At 41.6% G+C, this 20,824-nt stretch overlaps 1 protein-coding gene across 5 annotated transcripts in view; it reads left to right on the forward strand.

Annotated features, from left to right (window-relative positions):
• The window catches only part of smarca2 (SWI/SNF related BAF chromatin remodeling complex subunit ATPase 2), a 69,092-nt gene extending 49,148 nt beyond the window's left edge, over positions 1 to 19,944 (forward strand). For all 5 annotated transcript variants that reach the window (XM_084053991.1, XM_084053994.1, XM_084053992.1 and 2 more), the window contains exons 28-34: positions 5,229 to 5,447; positions 7,892 to 8,118; positions 11,936 to 12,041; positions 13,459 to 13,560; positions 14,868 to 14,997; positions 16,008 to 16,141; positions 17,972 to 19,944. In XM_084053991.1, coding sequence (XP_083910117.1) covers positions 5,229 to 5,447; positions 7,892 to 8,118; positions 11,936 to 12,041; positions 13,459 to 13,560; positions 14,868 to 14,997; positions 16,008 to 16,141; positions 17,972 to 18,007 — 954 coding nt within the window. In that variant the 3' untranslated portion in view covers positions 18,008 to 19,944. The remainder of the gene's footprint in view (positions 1 to 5,228; positions 5,448 to 7,891; positions 8,119 to 11,935; positions 12,042 to 13,458; positions 13,561 to 14,867; positions 14,998 to 16,007; positions 16,142 to 17,971) is intronic.
• The last annotated feature ends 880 nt before the right edge of the window (positions 19,945 to 20,824 follow it).

The raw sequence follows: 20,824 nt of genomic DNA on the forward strand, positions 1-20,824 counted from the left end.
CTTTGCATATTAGGCAGACACCTTCTACCTCCATATTTCATGTTTTTCATAAACTTCATACATTCATACTTCGTCGTATGACAGAGGCACGCAAAAGTAGCGAAAAAGAGCTGATCTACAAGTTCATAGATTGGCTATTTTCCGCTATTTTGGAGGAAAAAACAAACAAAACTTTTGCCTATAATAACATGCCCAAAATAGGGATTCCAAGTTAAAAGTCGTTAGAGTAAAAGTATTAGCTGGTGAATAAATAATAACTACATTGGATCCATTGGAACACAGGTTCTTTTTTCCATTTCCCGAAAAGTAACAGTTTTGGACATACAAAGTTTCTGCCCAGCAGTGACAATATATTTTCTGCCGGCTCAATCCACAGTCTACGTACCTGTTTTTCCTACAGGCTTGGAGAAGAGCCACTCTGGTTCAATAAATGTCACCCAGCTGTTTATATTGCTGTATATATTACGGAAGCTTAGCAACTGAAAGACATTTTGTTTGTATAACCCCTAACCCTGTAGGTCTATTAATGCAAAGAAGCAATGTTCTTTGCAAATGATATGCACCCAAACTGCTGCTGGACAGTTGTGAAATGTTTTAAGACCGTTTCTTTCCTACTCCTTCACTGAGCTTGCCCCTCCAAAGTTTTGACTGTGAAGGCCTGAAGGCAATCCATATCATATATCTACAGCATTACTAGATCCAGTTTTTGCTTATCTCTCTGTTTGAAACATGGAATCATTATCTTTGAACCGATCACAGAGTGACTGAGTGCTGAATGTGTGAAAGGAAACACGACTTTTTCATTAAAGCAGACTAGAGATGGAGTTAGCAGAGGAAACCAGCACTGCAGAGAGGAAATTCTTTGATCTCGCTGTATAGGCAGCACACACACTGCTTAACACTTATCTCTTATCTACCGAATGGCACACCACTCTGTGCGCGCGCGCGTGCGTCCGAGCGAGTGAGTGTGTATGCGCGTGCTCGTGTGTGTGTGTATGTGAGTAAAGCCCGATTCATACTTTGTAGCATGACAGCGTTGCATGACCAAAATAGACCTACCTACAAGCTCACAACGTGGAGGGATGCGACACGTTGTGAGCTTGTAGGTCTGCCATTTTCGGCGTGTGGCGCCATCATGTGACGGAGCATAAACTAGACATTTGTAGTGTGTGTGTGTGTGTGTGTGTGTGTGTGTGTGTGTGTCGGGGGGGGGGGGGGGGGGGGTTTATGTCATTTTAAACATCAGTGGTTCCCAGAAAACCCATTAAAGGAGAATTCCGGTCATTTTAAGTGTTATGTTTGATGTGTGTCAAATCACTTACCAACGTAGAAATGAAAATCGCGTTACTCGACAGATCCCCCTGTCAACCCCCACCGTTGCCATGATACTCCTATCGTGGATAGCCCAAATTCGCCTATTTTAACAAATGTAAAGTCTGTTTTTTTCTCCTAGTACTCATTGTGGAGTCCCATGATAACGTAACAGGCGCTAAAACTCCCGACAAGCTAACGGCTAATAACAGAACGAGCTAACGCTGGGGCTGCTTATCTCTCTGCATGGCAGCCCCAGGTTGCCAGGTCGGGAGAGAAACCAGCAACCAGCATTAGCTCGTTCTGTTATTAGCCGTTAGCTTGTCGGGAGTTTTAGCGCCTGTTACATTATCATGGGACTCAACAATGAGTACTAGAAGCAAAAAAACAGACTTTGCATTTGTTAAAATAGGCGAATTTGGGCTATCCACGATAGGAGTATCATGCCAACGGTGGGGGTTGACAGGGGGATCTGTCGAGTAACGCGATTTTCATTTCTACGTTGGTAAGTGATTTGACACACATCAAACATAACACTTAAAATGACCGGAATTCTCCTTTAAGACCTGAGGCGATTCTTAAAAATGTTTTCTAAATCCTACAAATCCTATAAATCCCCAAAATAATTTCAAGATTTTTCAAAAATAGCAGATCTACAAGTAGATCTGCTATGTTTGCATAGCCAAATAAATCTAAAGTGACACGGGTTATAGAAATATACGCAAGACAAAACATTTGACTAAATGGTGCACTGTGCACCAGTTGAATCACTACTAGAAGTATTGGCACCAGGGTTGTTTTAAAGGTTGTCAGCAGGCTATACTTAGTGAGAGAGTGAAGCTAAACTCAAGCCTAGAACACCATGAAATCTCCAATAATAATAGTGCCAAATAATGGCTGGGTTTCAAATTGTGTGACTGGGTGTGGCTGTGTGAATGTGCAAATAAAGGCCAGTCCCCAATAAAAAAAAATAAAACATGAAATTAGCCTAATGGCTCTGGTGGACAATTCATCATAATTTACACACTGTAATAATTCATGTACAACAATGTTCATAGTCATCACTCGTGCTTAGTGTCGCCTTTCAACAGAAAGCATTCTAGCTCCCATGTATTCAATGCCGGTGATAAAACGTGTAAGGCAGTGCGCCCAGCTGCTGAATAACATTTCCCTTTTCCAATGCTGTCCAACGGCTGAATATCCACTGCCAACTTAAAAGTCAAAACAAAGTAGCTGATGATCTGCCGTGGAGTTCCACTGCTTGGAAATTAACACTTCTAGTTGCATAATCATTTGAACCGTGGAAACGCGGTGCAGTAGGTTCGCTGGTTCCTCAGCTGAGTTACCATCACTCTATCTCTGTCCAGAGTTCCAGTGCAAACCAGACCATTACTCTGGGACATTTCTGCAAAAACTTGTCTCTTGCGTCTTTCTTATGAATTATTTATTTTGTCATTCTAACAGAGGTCTTCCACACAGAAGTAATTGGCAACAGTCAATAAGGGGCGAAACTGCTACATACTTGATGTCAGAGAAATTTAAATGTTTAAGATTTCTTTTCTCTCTTGGGCATTTTATGTATAATTTCCAGATATGCACAGTGACAAAGAGACAGGAAAAGGCAGGAGAGAGTAGGATAACACAGTAAAAGGCTTTGGGTCAGAATTGAACTGGTGATCAGGTACTCTGAAATGTACATTTTAAATTGCTCCCCCCCAGTTTAGTGCTTTGTCCATCCTAGTGATAATAATACATTATATACATACTTAGTATTAAATATTATTCTAATATATAACATAAATGCTAAAAAGAGCAGCCTGAATAAAAATACATCTAAATAATGGCCTGTGTCTGACAGCCTGTCTCCAATTAAGTTCTCCTCCAGATACTCCTCCTGATACTTAGACCTTTTCTTACCCTGTCATTTATAATTGGCCAACGCTAGTTGTCATGAATGTATTTTGAGAGTGTCGAGAAATGGTATCAGTAAACCTCTTTCAGTGTTCTCCAGCAAAGGCTTTGTGACATGAGATGTTTAAACATAGGCTAATTGTCCGCCACGCTCCCCCACGTACAAGCCTGAAAACTCCCACAAGCTGAATAAGTACTCCTATAAATAAAACTAAAGGGTAGGGAGGGTAAGTGATATTATTTGGTCAAAACAAAAGTTTTTTTGTTAAAAGGACAAAGCTCTATATTCTGAAAGTAATCATTGCTATAGAGTGTTTGTTCAGTAACAGGAGTGTCCTTGTCTCTCCAGCTCTTTAATAAACAGACAATACATTTGCAGGTAGGTGGCCGAATTTCAGCCAATCAGGAGAGAGTACCCATTTATCAGCTTAGATTTTATAGTGTTCCAGTTCCAATTTTGTCTGCTCATTTCTTTGTGTCATAACTCACTTGTTTTCACTTGTTTATCCTTTATCATGTGTGAGTTCTCTCTCCTGATTGGATAAAATTGGTATCCCGACCAACAGCAGGGAGACCACCTCTACCAACACAACTGTGGTTGGTAGAGGTGAGACATTTAGATCTTGTGGTCGGGTAGGCATGAAGCTCAAATGGTAATATGTCGCCTTCCCAAATGATTATGTCGCTTATAAAAGATCAATTAGAATGTCTTTGCATCGTTGGTATATAAATAGATACAAATCTCCCCCCATAAAAACTTGCTTCTTGATTATTTGACTAATCGAAAAAGTAAATGATAGAATAATAATCGCTCAGAAAATAATCCATAGTTGCAGCTCTACTCTTGTCTCACACATGCACTACCATCTGCTTATCCAGCCAGTGTTCATTTTGACAGCCAGTTTTCATTTAGTTTAGTCGTAGTCTTTTGATTCAAACTTAGTTTTAGTCATATTTTAGTCATCTGAAAAGTTTTAGCGACTAAATATCATATGATTTTAGTCGACTAAATCTACAGTTGATTTTGGCACCAAAAGAATACTTTTGGGGCCGTGATGGGGTCGTAAATGGCTGATTTTACACTTGGTTGCATGCTGGAAATAGCGGATCTACAAGCTCACAAGCGCGACGTGTTGTGAAAAAGCAGTAGTCGACGAAATTATATTTCGAAATGAACACTGTATCGCATTGGTTCTCAAAGTGGGGTCCGAGGACCCCCAGGGGTACTTGAGGGGGTTCCAGGGGGTCCCCAGCTAAATGATGGACAGGGACCAAATGGACCCTTATGGTTCTGTAACTCTGAGAGTGTACAAATGGAACCGAGTTAAATTAACATTGATTTTACAATATGAATTGGGGTCCCAGAGACATAAATGCCATTACATGGGGGTCCGTAGCCCTAATGCATGTCAAACTGGGGGGTCCTTGAAATTAAAATGGTTGAAATCACTGCTAGAGAGCCGTAAAAATCTTCTCTTATGGGGGGTCCCTGGCTTATCTTTTTCAAATGGGGGTCCGCGGTCTAATAAGTGTCTATTTGGGGGGTCCTTGGCACGAAAAAAGTTTGAGAACCAACCGCTGTATCGAGCTGACCACCTCTCACGACTGGCTCCCTCTCTTCCTCTCTACACTATATGGAGAGTGTACAAACTCTGAGAGTGTACAAATGGAACCAAATGGACCCGGGAGGGTCCATTTGGTTCCATTTGTACACTCTCAGAGTTACACCCTCTCAAGGAACCATGAGGGTCCCTGGACCACACTTTGAGACCCACTAGTATTTCTAGTGAGCCAACATGCACAATATCAGCACCCTGACTCTGTTTGACCAGAATGGAACAGAGCCTTCATTAGTATCATTGGTAACACCTGTGAAGGAAGTCAGAAGAGCCACACTTTTTCTCCAAAATGGCTGCTGTGCATAGAGCCTATTATTTTTCGAAATGAACACTGTATATCGAGCTGACCCACCTCTCACGTCTGGCTCCCTCTCTCTTCCTCTTTAGCGCATGGACCTGGACCGCCGGCGCGAGGACGCCAGGAACTCCAAGCGTAAGCCCCGGCTCATGGAGGAGGACGAGCTGCCGTCCTGGATCATCAAGGACGACGCGGAGGTGGAGCGCCTCACGTACGAGGAGGAGAAGGAGAAGCTGTTCGGACGCGGCTCCCGCTGCCGCCGCGACGTGGACTACAGCGACGCGCTGACCGAGAAGCAGTGGCTACGGGTAATAGGCTCTATGCACGGCCGCCATATTGGACAGAAATTGGGCCCCTTCCTCGCTTCCTTCACAGGTGTTACCAATGGCACTAATGAAGGCTCTGTTCCATTTAGTGTAGCACGGTGGTTCTCAAACTGTTTAATTTCAAGGACCCCCATAACTCTGAGAGTGTACAAATGGAACCAAATGGACCCGGGAGGGTCCATTTGGTTCCATTTGTACACTCTCAGAGTTACACCCTCTCAGGAAACCATGAGGGTCCCTGGACCACACTTTGAGACCCACTAGTATTTCTAGTGAGCCAACATGCACAATATCAGCACCCTGACTCTGTTTGACCAGAATGGAACAGAGCCTTCATTAGTATCATTGGTAACACCTGTGAAGGAAGTCAGAAGAGGCCCATTTTTTCTCCAAAATGGCTGCTGTGCATAGAGCCTATTGTAACGTTTTGGTAATGTTAAACCAACCCTAAGTGTCCCCATTCTGGGCATGTCATTATAGGTGAGCGTTCAGTCAAAATAGGTGTGATATACAGTACAGTCTCACGACGCATCACAACACAATGCGTGGTGAGCATGGACTGTAGATCGCCAATTTTTTGTGGAAGAGGTTTGGCAGAGAGAATAATACTGTACGTAGTTGCAGCCGTATAACAGCTCACTAGTTGACCTTGAAAATCATTATTGTTGCTGCATTCAGTTTTTTCTCAGTTCACCAGAGTTCATGTCAGCTGCTGTGCATACTGTAAGCGGAGAAGATTAAGCCATTAAGAGCTGGAACGCATCTGTGTCTCTTTGTTTTTTAGCTAAAAAGCATTATTTTACACTTTGGCTATTCAAAAATAGCAGATATTCAAGCTCAAGTGCCGCGCTACGAGCTTGTAGATCTGCTATTTTTGAAAAATCGTGAAAATGTGTGCAAATCTTTGAATATATATTCTTTTAAAGCGAACATTTTTAACTCAAATCTTTGCTTCTTGGGGTCCCTGGAACAAATTATTTTGAGATGAGGGTCGGCGGGCCAAATACATATAATTTTGGGGGTCCTTGACATGAAAAAGTTTGAGAACCACTGATACAGAAACATACGTTTTTTCAAAAATCTGTTGGGATATTTTGAAGACATTTTGTAGAATCGGAACCTCAGGCCTCAATGGGTTAATATTCAAACAGTTATTTCTGCTACAGTAAAGTGGTTAAAAAGCTAGAACAGCCATCTGGGAATGGGAGTGTCCATGCCGGTTAGATCCAAGGCCCCTCCAGGCCTTGTGTCCGGGTCTGCCTGAGCGAGATACTGAATCCCTAATTGCTTCCTGTGCACACACACATAGAGCAGCGCACTGCATCGTAAAAGGCGGTGTCAGATACAGAGAAGTCATTCCCCTTTTGGGTATCGCTACAAGTCAGTGTTGCCAAGTCTGACTTTGGGCTTGTTTTTCTGCCAGTGGTCGCTTGTAAATATTGGTAGTTGCAGGTTGTGATTTTTTGGGCTTGTTTCTAAAACGTAGTTGCTTGTTTGGACTTGCTAAAAGTTGTTTAAAGCCGACCAGTGACTCTCAAACAAGTTGTATCCGCCAGGCCGAAAGGCATAGCGAGAGAGTATGTTTTACCCCCTGTCTGTCCGTCCGTGCATCCGTGTGTCCGTGTGTCCTGTCCGTCCGTTACCACCTAATCTCCGGCACCGTTGGCCCGGCCGCTGCGAAACTGTGCACACACACTCCGTGGATGCAAAGTCAGAACCTCTGGCCCAAATGTTTCAGATTGGCCTGTTATAGCGCCACCAGGAGGCCGATTTGTGCAAAACACATTTATTGATACTACTCCTACAGATTGTATCCAAACATCACACAAATCGGTACACAGTATCTCTATAGTCATGTGATCAACACGGATCTATCCCATATTACATCCTGATTGCCTAAGATTGGCTTCCAAAGTTTGCAGGATTGGTCCGTTTTCAACAAAATGCCTCAAATCATGAACGCAGCTTGTGATTTCCATGAAATTTCACACGCACATTTCTATTAGGCCGAGGAAGAAATGCCACCCTTTTCACATTGGCCTATTATAGCGCCACCAGGAGGCCACAATAACCTACCTGACCTGGCGGAGACCTGTGCTCCGAGGAGCACTTTTTCTAGTTTATGCTATATTATAACATTTAGCTGGGGACTCCCCTGTGTGTGTGCTCATGCGGCCTAGTCGCTTCTTTTGGGCTTGTTTTCGTAGACCGCTTTTTTCTCTCACAAAATCTGTCAACACTGCTACAAGTGCCCTTTCACTATGCCCGCCAACTTCACCAAGGTGGGAACCAGAGAGGTGGAGATTATGTTATCTGTCTGTCTGTCTGTCTGTCTGTCTGTGCGCAGCTAATCCATTGAAGTAACACATGGATCAGTGCAGAACTCATCCTTGTCCCCCTGGTTCTTTTCCCCCGTTCCACTGCAGGCGGTCGAGGACGGCAACCTGGAAGAGATGGAGGAGGAGATCCGTCTGAAGAAGCGCAAACGCAAGAGGCGCCCGGACAAGGACTCTTCCAGCAGAGAGGAGGGGGGGAGCAGCAAGGGCAAGAAGAAACGTGGACGCCCGCCCGCCGAGAAGCTGTCCCCCAATCCCCCGAAACTCTCCAAGCAAATGAACACCATCGTGGACACGGTGGTTAATTACAGAGACGGGTAAGAGGAGTCATTTCTCTGCGGTTTCCTTTAGTTTAGTTTTTACTTTTGATTTGTTTTACTGGAAGAATGCAGGGCATTACGGCAGTTGTTCTCAAACTTATTTGGCTTCAGTATGGCTTCAGTACAACCTTTCCCTGATTTATTAACCCATTGAGACCTGAAGCCGATTCTACATGTCTCCTAAATCTCAAGTTTTCTGAAAAACGTTTGTTTCTATATCAGTGGTGCTCAATCTTTTTCATGTCAAGGACCCCCAACATTATATGTATTTGGCCGCGGACCCCCATCAAAATATTTTGTTCCAGGGACCCCCAGAAGCAAAGATTTGAGTTAAAAATGTTCGCTTTAAAACGATATATATTCAAAGATATGCACACATTTTCACGATTTTTCAAAAATAGCAGATCTACAAGCTCATAGCGCGGCACTCGGTGCCGCGCTATGAGCTTGTATATCTGCTATTTTTGAATAGCCCAAAGTGTAAAATAATGCTTTTTAGCTCAAATCTAAAAATGAGACAGTTCCAGGTCTCAATGGGTTAATAGGAGAAATACTGGACCCTTAAATTATTAGGATTTTATCCATTCTATCTCGATTCTATCATCCGTGGGTACCCGGTTCCCAGCTATTTGGATTTGAGTTCAAGTTATAGGCCAAAACGTGAAGCGTCCTGTTATAGTGCCACCATGAGGCCTACCCCAAACATTTGGGGTAGAAGTTCTTCCTTGGCTTACTGGGAGCGTGCATGCAAGTATCACACAGATCTGTCCAACTTTTCTCAAGTACCCCCTGCAATATATATATATATATATATATATGTGTGTGTATATTATGCACCCCCATTTGAGAAACACTACATTTATCGAGACCTGCTACTTCGTGTTTTGTCAAATCAATAATTCATGTTCCTCAAATAAAAAGCCATTGCATGTTTGCAAATGAACTACAGAATGTACCTACACGTGTTTTCTCTACCCAAATTCCCCGCTACTCAAGTTTGATTTAATTTACAGATCAGCAGGTTCACACAGTTTGTCAATGTTTCATCTTTAAACATAACGGTAAAATAAATCTTTCCATTTTCCACTTTTTCTCAAGTACCCCCTGCAATTTATATACGTATATGCACTCCATTTCCGAAACACTACATGTATGGAGCCCTGCTTCGTGTTTTGCCAAATTAATAATTCATGTTTGTCAAATAAAAAGCCATTGCATGTTTGCAAATGAACTAGAATGTGCCTACACGTGAAGCTCTTGAGGGGAGATTGCACCTTTTCTACCCAAATTCCCCACATAGCCTGTCAAAGGCGCCAGTGGAGTACACTAATGAGCACTTGCAGTGTTCCTGCTTTTCTTCTCTTTTTTTTTTACCAGTCAGAATATATTTGATGGCAGAGAGGAAGAAAGTACATCAATCAATGCAGGCACAGGGCAGGAAGAACATTTTTTTCAGGTTATTGTTAATTTACATTTAGATTATTGTTACACGTTCTTGGTTTTAATGTGACCAAATGCATTTACACACAGATTTTAACCACATGAACCCTAGCATCCCTATTCTGTGCATGCCATAATACATACAAAAATAGGCCAACATTCGATAAAAATAGCAGATCTACAAGCTCGTAGACGGAGGGGACCAAGTACAGACCCTTGGGGGACCCCGGTTAAGGACGGTGGTTAATGTGGTTATTGCAGTTAAGCTCTGGATAAGTATGGCTAAGATTGATACTACCATAGGTGTAAATTTGTTTTTGTACATGTTCTTTTTATTATTATTATAATAATAATTAATTGTCTCCGCCAGGCCGAAAGGCATGGCAAGAGAGTATGTTTTACCCCCTGTCCGAGTGTCCGTCCGTGTGTCCTTGTGTCCGGCGTGTGTCCTGTCCGTTCGCGAGCAGCTAATCTCTGGCACCATTGGCCCGGTTGCTGCGAAACTGTGCACACACACTCCCTGGATGCCAATTCAGAACAAATGTTTCACATGGGCCTGTTATAGCACCACAAGGAGGCCGCTTTGTGCGAAACCCATTTTTTTATACTACTCCTACAGATTTTATCCAAATGTCAAGCAAATCGGTACACAGTATCTCTATAGTCATGTGATCAACACAGATCTGTCCGATTTCCCATATTCCATTCTCATTGCCGGTTTGAACAAAATTCCTCAATTTATCAACGCAGCTTGCAATTTCCGTGAAATTTCACACGCACATTCCCACTAGACCGAGGAAGAAATGCCACCCTTTTTACATTGACCTGTTATAGCGCCACCAGCAGGTCTAATTTAGCGAAACACATTTTTGGAACAAAACGCCTCAAATCATGAATGCAGTGTCCGATTGCCATGAAAGGCCTAGGAATAAATGGCACCCTTTTCACATTGGCCTATTATAGTGACACCAGGAGGCCACAATAACCTACCTGACCTGGCGGAGACCTGTGCTCCGAGGAGCACTTTTTCTAGTTAATTATTATTTTCTATTATGTGCACACGCAGAAGATTGATGGTAATGTCATGAAATGGTGGGTATGTCAGCCTAACTCCTGTGTAATTATTTTGTGTACAAAAAATGCACAAAATGAGAGAGTGAGTTCATGCCCACACGGAATACTAATGATGTTGTGTGCACATAATGTCATTTGTATGTATCCATCTCTCACACTGGCAAAAACAACTTGCCCACACTATGTGAATTATGCTTTTTTATTTTATTTTTAAAATTTTTGACCTGAAAAAGTTTGAGCACCACTGATACAGAAACACAAATCAGAATTCAGAATACTGTTGGGATTTAGAAGACACTTGTAGAATCAGCTTCAGGTCTTAAAGGGTTAAGAAAGACCCAGGGCTGTTTGTGTACTTTTCCTGTTATGTTCGTGTCAGTGTTGTGTTTTACTGGATTGAGAACATAAGCATGCATAGTATCTGTGTTCCATCCGGTGGTGTAGAATATTCTTTGCCACGGCAGGTTATTTTGCCCGTTGTGTTCTTATTGCTCAGATATGCACTGGCAGCCTAGTTTGAAGGGAGTGTTTCGCTGGAATCCACCAACCTACCTTTCCACCAGCTGAATTCTTTCCTTTCTCTCTCGGTGCACCTCAATCATAACTCCTGGCCCTCCATTTACACACAGACAGATTTAGGATTTTCCGCTCTCGAGACTTGTGCATTTCTCCCCGAGAAGCAGCGAGCTCCAGAATGGAACATTGTGCCGCGCCAAATTAGAAGGCAAGGGACATTTTGAAGCACCAAGAAAGAGGTGCCTAGACATATCGTGAGCGCTATCTCTTAAGTGGACCAGGTAACAGTCTGGGGTTTATCGGGTGCCAAAGTGGAATCAAGCGGCAATTGTGTTGGTCCCCGGGCGATAATCGAAACGAGATTACTGTGGTCTAACATATGTCACGGACATCCTTGATTGTCTTGAAATTGCCAATTGTTATACTGTTTTGCCAATTCACATTTATAAGAACAAAAGCCTGAGCCGTCATGATCACATTTCATCCAAGGATGTTTTTGCGCTGAAGCCACTGAAATTGTTGCCGTTCCCAATGGGCCCTGTCACTATAACAACCGGGTTAGAGCTATCACTGCGTGTACAATGGAGATGGCACAAACGGATACATTCGGCTATTCGTTCGCTGTGCGACCTTGGTTACGCAATTAAGTATAAATCAGCCCTTCAGCCCTCACACAGCCCTCTTCAGAATGTAGCCTGTACAGTACATATCTAACCGTGAACCATATCAAAGAGTGAATGCATATCAATTGTTATTCACCGAGGCCTGGTGTGTCGTTCAACAGCGCAGGAAGACAACTTAGCGAGGTCTTTGTCCAGCTGCCATCCAGGAAGGAGCTCCCAGAGTACTACGAGTTGATCAGGAAACCTGTGGACTTCAAGAAGATCAAGGTAGGTTGATAAACTAATGAATTAAAAAGAGAAAAGGAACTGCCGTCAAAGCCCCATTGTGTAACACACTGGAACTTTTTTTTACTGGGAAATACTGCTGTTGTGTAGCAAAACAACCAGGTTCTATGCATTGCCTTCCCTTTAACCCAACAGATTACTGCAACCAAAGACAGAAAGCGACAAGCCTTTGCAGCATAATTCAGTTTAAGAGAGGGTCTTTTTACTGGAATGTACACACAAGCTTTCCATTTCTTCTGTAGACAATGTCATTATTTTCTTCTTTCAATCTGTAGTTTTCAGAGGCAGGGAATAGTATCTCAACAAAAAATAAATAAATGCACACAGGTCAGTCAGAACTATACTGTATATTATTGGTGATGCTGCCACATCATGCACACAACCAGAATAATATAATGACTTTTCAGTTTTTCCCAACACACGGCCTCAGCCATGGGCCGCCCTTGCACAACCACTGGTTAAATCAAACAAGCTGTTTTGAAAGTGTGCTGTAGTCCCCAGATGTGATCAGATCAGACTCTGAAGTCTTACATAAATGATAGATTTCATAGTAGAAGAAATTGCGACTGACCAATATACTGAAATATCCAATATGACATTTTGATAGCTGTTAAAACAATTATATTTACATAGTATTCCATAGTATTCAGTATTCAATAATCAACCAAAATAATGTTATCACTTTCTCTCTGTTGTTCCTCTTTTAACATGTGTTATTTAAACACAGGAAATACTGATTTCAGAGAGTTATGCCCATTTGCCCGAACAGAACTCTCACCCAGTACCTTTAACCCATTAAGACCTGGAACTGTGTCATTTTTAGATTTGAGCTAAAAAGCATTATTTTACACTTTGGGCTATTCAAAAATAGCAGATATACAAGCTCATAGCGCGGCACCGAGTGCCGCGCTATGAGCTTGTAGATCTGCTATTTTTGAAAATTTGTGAAAATGTGTGCAAATCTTTGAATATATATATTTTTTAAGCGAACATTTTTAACTCAAATCGTTGCTTCTGGGGTCCCTGGAACAAAATATTTTGATGGGGGCCGCGGCCAAATACATATCATTTTGGGGGTCCTTGACATGAAAAAGATGGAACACCACTGATATAGAAACATACGTTTTTCAGAATACTGTTGAGATTTAGGAGACATGTAGAATCGGCTTCAGGTCTCAATGGGTTAAAAAAACAGCGATACATTTGGAATATTTTGTATGCTCTATGGGAGAGTTGGAAATGGAATTTGAATGTTTTTTGGGAGGCGGCAGTCGATAAAGTAAGTTTGGAGCTCAGAAAGAACTCTCAGAGAGTTATGCCCGTTCGCCCCGACAAAGGCGAACGGGCATAACTAACTCCCTGTGCTGTTTTGTTTTTCATTGTGTATTTGTGTCGTCAGGAACGTGTGAGGAGCCATAAGTACAGGAGTGTGGGAGACGTGGAGAAGGACGTGATGCTGCTCTGTCACAACGCCCAGACCTTCAACCTAGAGGGCTCGCAGGTCTGAACCTTCCCGACTCACTCCTTCTCTTTCTGGGCCTGTCACAATTATCACATAACTCCTAATTATTTGAGATTACCGCAATCATTTTTGCATAATCGTCATAATCGTTTCCATGTTGAAAGATTTTCACATATTTTCGAATATTAAAAAAGCAGAGAGCGCGTTGGAAGCTTGTAGATCAGCTATTTCTTTTTTTTTTTTTTACATGTATACAAATTATTAAATATGTCAATAATTTCTTTGTATATTTCAGTTATTTGACACATCTGCCCTGTGCAATTTTTGATAAGGAAGCCTAAAAGGAAGGTTAATAAGGAAGGTTTGATAAGGAAGGTTAGTAAGGAATAATAATTAATAAGTAGATATAATTCATTATTTAAATCATTAATAAGTTAAGTAAAATAATAGAAATAAGTTCAAAAAAAGAAAGAAAAAAAAAGTTGAATAAAATAAAAAAGTTAAATAATGAATAAGTTAATAAGGAAGGTTTGATGAAGAAGGTTAATAAGGAAGGTTTGATAAGGAAGCCTAAAAGGAAGGAGGTTAGGAAGCCTAAAAGGCTTCATATGTTCCAACGTTCAACGCCAAACGCACAATAAAATCGTTAATCGCAATTATTTGAGTGACAATTAATGGTCAGCTTAAATTTGTAATGGTGACAGCCCCTATCTCTTTCATCTACTCTGGCTTTTTCTTCTATGCTCGTTTTCTGTTTTCCTATCTTCCCTACGTGTACTCTCGTCTACTCACCCCTCTTTCTTTCTGTCTTTATCTCTGCATCTCATTGGTTCTCAAAGTGGGGTCCGGGGACCCCCAGGGGTCCTTGAGGGGGTTCCAGGGGGTCCCAGCAAAATGTGTTAATATAGCGTCACAATACTTTTTACCTTCTATACTTTGGCTATTCAAAAATAGCAGATCTACAAGCTCATAGCGCGGCACAGAGTGCCGCGCTATGAGCTTGTAGATCTGCTATTTTTGAAAAATCTTGAACATTTGTGCAAACCTTTGAATATATATATATATTTTTAAGCGAACATTTGTCACTCAAATTGTGCTTCTGGGGGTCCCTGGAACAAAATATTTGAGATGGGGGGTTCGCGGCCAAATACATATCATTTTGGGGGTCCTTGGCACGAAAAAGTTTGAGAACCACTGTCCTCTATCTCCCTTCGGTTCTGATTCTCCCTGTTCTCCACGCACTGCTGCGTGTCAGGATGTTGTCTTGGGAGCAGCGTGTTTGTGTGTGTGTGTGTGTGTGTGTGTGTGTGTGTGTGTCATTCTGCTTATCGGGCTTGTTTTTCCAGATTTACGAGGACTCCATTGTGCTCCAGTCTGTGTTCAAGAGCGCCAGGCAGAAGATCGCCAAGGAGGAGGAGAGCGACGACGACACCGATGAGGAGGAGGAGGAGGAGGAGGAAGAGTCAGAGGCTGAGTGTAGGATGCCACATCAGTACACACACACACACACACACACACACACACACACACACACACACACACGCACACGCACACATTCCCTCCCATTAGGAGGCTCTGTATCAGGGGCTCCTAAACCTTTCAGCTCAAGACCCAACATACACAATTGGTGTCTCCCCAGGACGAAAAATACATTATGAATTATTTGTACATGTTCTGAGAAATACGGACTTTACCGGCGGATGTCCAGTGACAATTGGGGGGGGGGGGGGACCAAGACTATCATAGATATGCAAATGTCAAAATTTATCGAATACATCTATGATAGTCTTGATCCAAGGCTAGGTCCCTACCCTTTGTTTGTTTGGGTCTGCTCTGTATAGTTTGAGACTCACTTTGATAGCCCATCGTTTGGAGAAATGTTTAGTGGAATCAATAATCAACTTTATTGTCAAAAAGTAGGTACAATGTGTTTACCAAGTACAGTTGCTGTCAGTCAATGCGCTGAGAAAGAGAATATTGGGATGCATACAGTGTTAAACTAACACCAACTAAAGCACCACATGTAGATAGGTATACTTTGTTGACTGGTGTCCCCCAGGCGTCTGTATTGCCCCCCCTCCTTTTTTCCCTCTACACCAAATCTCTTTGGAAATGGCCGATAGATCGCCTATAGCTCGTCTATAGTTCCGCCGAATGTTTCCCCCCAATAGATGCGAGGGTTCATGTGGTTAACCCATTAAGACCGGGGACGCATCTGCGTCTCATTTTAAGATTTCTTTGGGCTATTCAAAAATAGCAGATCTACAAGCTCGTAGCGTGGCACCGAGTGCCGCGCTACGAGCTTGTTGATCTGCTATTTTTGAAAAAATCTTGAAAAAAAAATATTTTAGATTTTTTTCAAAATGTTTCAAAATGTTTCAAAATTTCAAAACTTTCAAAAAACCTCATGTCTTAATGGGTTAATGGCCGTTATCATATCAGGACAGTCTGGCTATAAATTCCGCCTCTTCCTATGTCTCCCGCAGCCAAGTCGGTACGAGTCAAGATCAAGCTGAATAAAGACGAGCACGGCCACGCAAAAGGCAAGAAGAGGCAGAGCCGAGGGAAGGCCAAGCCGGTGGTCAGCGACGATGACAGCGACGACGAGCAAGAGGACAATGTAGGTCACTCCACATCAGTGGTGGAAAAAGTACTCAAATTCTTTACTTAAAGGGGAAATCCACCCATTTTCAATATTTAACTATGTCATTATGAGTCATCATGTTGTAATTTGCAATGTTAAACCCACAATCAATCCTCCATTTCAAGGCAACACAGAAAGGGGGGAACTTTTTTCTTATTTCCACACAACTTCTTTATGCTATATTAATGACATAGTTAAATATTGAAAATGGGTGGATTTCCCCTTTAAGTAAAAGTACCAATACTGCAATATAAAAATACTCTGTTACAAGTGAAAGTCCAGAATTCAAAATGTACTTGAGTAAAAGTACAGAAGTATTGGCATCAAAATGTACTTAAAGTACCAAAAGTAAAAGTACTAAAATATTTGAAAATAGCAGATCTACAAGCTCACAACGCGTCGCATCGCGACGCGTTGTGAGCTTGTAGATCGGCTATTTTCAAATAGCTTAGGTATAAAATAGGGCTGAAGTGGTTAATGTATGTTTCATAATGTAATAATTTATATCTGAAAAGTAACTAGTAACTAAAGTTTTCAAATGAATGTAGTGGAGTAAAAGTACAATATTTGCCTCTGAGATGTAGTGGAGTAGAAGTAAAAGTATTGGAAATTGGAATTACTCAAGTAAAGTACAAATACCTCAAAAGTGTACTTAAGTACAGTACTTAAGTAAATGTACTTAGTTACTTTCCACCACTGCTCCACATCGACCCCGTTATTCATTCGTCTTTCATCATGAGAGCAATGTCATCACCAGCCAGCGTTCGTCGATGCAAATTCTAAATGCACTTTTTCCAAAAACAAAACAAACGTATACGTACTGTTAGGCCTGGGGTGTTCGATCCGTGTTCGATCCGATGTTATATTGATATGGTGATAGGAGACTAGATAACGTCTTGGATTTTCAATATCGTAATGGCGTGTGTTTAAGCTTTATTTTATATTTCAAACATTTTCAAAAATCTCTCTCACTATCTCTCTCTCTCTCTCGCTGTATACTTTTAACCCATTAAGACCTGGAACTGTGTCATTTTTAGATTTGAGCTAAAAAGCATTATTTTACACTTTGGGCTATTCAAAAATAGCAGATATACAAGCTCATAGCGCGGCACCGAGTGCCGCGCTACGAGCTTGTAGATCTGTTATTTTTGAAAAATCGTGAAAATGTGTGCAAATCTTTGAATATATATACTTTTAAAGCGAACATTTTTAACTCAAATCTTTGCTTCTGGGGGTCCCTGGAACAACATATTTTGATGGGGGTCCGCGGTCAAATACATATAATTCTGGGGGTCCTTGACATGAAAAAGATTGAGCACCACTGATATAGAAAAATACGTTTTTCAGAATACTGTTGAGATTTAGGAGACATGTAGAATCGGCTTCAGGTCTCAATGGGTTAAGCTTTATTTTATATTTCAAACATTTTCAAAAATCTCTCTCACTATCTCTCTCTCTCTCTCTCTCTCTCGCTGTATACTTTTAAGTTATTCAAGACCCTCTCCCCTCTTCCTTCCACCGGCACCAGTTGGGTGTATAGTCACTGAGCCTGTCAGCTTGGGCAGGATATTCAAAGTGATTTAGTGGCAGTCGAGGGTAGGAAGGTAGAAGTGGATGGTGTCAGGGCACACGTCTGCTTCACCCGCAGACTGCCGTTACCTTCCCAAGACCCCCTTGACAGTTTGTGGTTGCTAATAATTAGTAATTCGTTCCTAACCCTGCCTTAGCCCTGCTAATGCTATTTTATTGTCCCCCCCCCCCCCCTCTCTCTCTCCCCCCCCCCTCTCTCTCTATCTGTGTCTGCAGGATCAATCAGACAGGAGTAAGAGTGACGATGATTGAGGAAGCAGGTGGGAGTTAATCGGTAGCACTTATTAAAAGAAAGAAAATATGTTCTATATTACCACGCTCTCCCTTTCTCTCATTGTTTTTCCCCCCACTTTGGCTTGCTGTGGTGTCTTTTGTATAGAAGCCCTCCACCGCCCCTACCGGTTTGAAATAATGTAATGAGAGAAATCATGCTTACAGCAATAACCAGTTTGAATATATTTCACTTTGGAGGAGTCTATTTTATAGAATATTTTTTACCTTTTTAACCTGAAAAGACAAAAAAGATTTTACATTTGAGCATTGGTGACATTGTGTCTCCAATTTAGTCCTTTGGTGAACACATACCAGCTAATGCTGTATTTGTAACGGCTTGCTTGCACTTTGAATATGAAAATCAATGAAAAACTACGGAATTATTTGTTCAACAAACACCGTAAAAAGGAAGTGGCCCCGGACATTTCTCTAAAAGAATCGCTAGAGCAACCAATGTGTGATGTCAACATATGATGCCCCAAACTGCTCATTTATTTGATTTGCCTACACGAGTTAACAGGAAACGCCTAAAGAAATAACAAGAGGACACTCTGTGTGCATGTGTAGTACGTGGGCCTCTATTACCAATCTTCTTGTCACTTTTCCAATCACACAGATGATAAAATACTGTCTAAAAAAATACCAAAATGTCCAGCCGGAAAGACAAAGTCTTCGTTAGTGCCTGGTGAGCTACACATTAAATTTGGCATCGTCCTGATCGATAAATCCTTTTCTTTCTTTTATTATCGCTTTTTACAGAATGTCATAAGCTTGCATTTTAGAGGCAGCACCTCCTTTTAGTTACATCCAGTTATTTCGTATAATCTTCACTTCATTCTTTTCGAGTTGTTGTACTGTAGATGTTTGTACCACAGGACAGGGTTCATTGTGTTAAGATCACGACGCAGTAGAAGAGGGATTAAAACCCATTGATGAAGCGTCCGTTTTGATCTCTTCAGATTCTCCGGCGAGCGTGGTGTGATTTTAAATCAACAAATCAGTAGACAAACAAACCACTTGTTTCTTTAATTGCTGCCGGCCACTCTATAGCTTAGCCCATTAAGACCTGGAACGCATCTGTGTCACTTTAAGATTTATTTGGCTATTCAAAAATAGCAGATACACAAGCTCATAGCGCGGCACCGAGTGCCGCGCTATGAGCTTGTGCCGCGCTATGAGCTTGTAGATCTGCTATTTTTGAAAAATCGTGACATTTTTTTGTCACGATTTTTTCCCCAAAAACTGTTAGGATTTAGAAAACATTTTTGAGAATCACCTCAGGTCTTATTGGGTTAGAGGTGAGCATACAGTAGCTGTTTGAGCATATAAAGCAGTGGTTCTCGAACATTTCTTTCTAATTCCAAGGACCCCCGGCCGTAACTAAGGGTCCATTTGGAATCTCCTCAAGGAACCCTCGGTGTCCATGGACCCCACTTTAAGAACCACTGACATAAAGACTTTCCATTGGGTATTGCATTTCGCAGTGCTAATACCAAACAGTAAAGAGGCAGAAAGTTGCAGCTGACGTAGCCAGTTATTGTGAGATTTTGCACAGCGGTGCAAGGACGACTTCAAATTTTTAAAAGAAAACAGTGTTATGTTTTTTAAAGGAACAAATTGAATGTGATTTGACAGTGTCATATAGATAGAACATTGATTTATGCCTCTGTGTTTAGTTAGTCATTAGTTTTGAGCTCCCATACTATTGTTTTATATGTTGTTTGTGGCATGTCCTCGTATTGCAATATACTGTATGTGAATATATACAGACATCTTTTTTTTTTTGTATGTGTACTGTACCCTGTACTAGCCAGCTTTCCATGAGTGTGACTTAATCTTTGCTTTCTTTGCACAATATCTTTGTGGTTGTAACGCATAGCCCAGAGCAAATAAAATCTCCCGGATTTTCAGCACATTATCGATTTGTTTCTTCCTTTTTTTAAACCTACCTTCCCGGCTTTTTCATTTGTAATCTTAAAGACGAGCTGAAATGGCATTTTCGAGTATTTTACTTCCCTATCGTGACATATTTCAGAGTAAAACAGGAAACGAAGCTGGAACATGGCATTGAGCGAACATGTGTTCCTGGTCTTAGCCCAGGGGTTTTCAACAAAATTAGGCAGGGGGCCACAATTGTAAAATGACTTGAAGTCAGGGGCCACAAGGCAAACAAACAAAAAGTTCATGCGTAACTGGTTGGTTAAACGCATTATTGATTATCAATATTTTTTTATTTTGTGGTGCGAAGGGACTTCAGATCCGGTAGCCGTCCAGCCGCCATGTAACAAAACTGCAACTGCTCCATGACTGCTGCCCAATTCCACCTTGCAAGTTATACATACATTTAAAAAAAACTGTGGTTTATAAAGTACAGTACTTAAAAGCCATACTTGAGCCATCCTTCTGGTCGATCGACACGGTCACAACTTTTTTCTGTTCTGGCCCCACAGTGGTGGAATGAACTTCCCACTGAAGTCAGGACAGCAGAGTCACTGCCCATCTTTCGCCGCAGACTGAAAAACCACCTCTTCAGGAAACACTACTCTTCCTCTTTGCCTGGCCTACTGGTTGTTAACTAGTTGTACGAACTCTTGTTTTAGTTTTGTATTGTTTTATTGGATCTTGTTTAGTCGATACACTTTTTGTATTAGCTCTTGCTCATTTGATTTTGCTATTTTATCTCATGTGTTTATGAAAGTAGATAGCTGATATATTGCACTTTTACCTTAGCGCTAGGTATACTCTTGGTTGCTTGTTTTTGCAGAAAATGCACTTAAGACTTCTGGTGATTAGTAG

This window comes from Gymnoscopelus microlampas (assembly GCF_963454915.1).
Source record: "Gymnoscopelus microlampas genome assembly, chromosome: 4".
NCBI classification, from domain to species: Eukaryota; Metazoa; Chordata; class Actinopteri; order Myctophiformes; family Myctophidae; genus Gymnoscopelus; species Gymnoscopelus microlampas.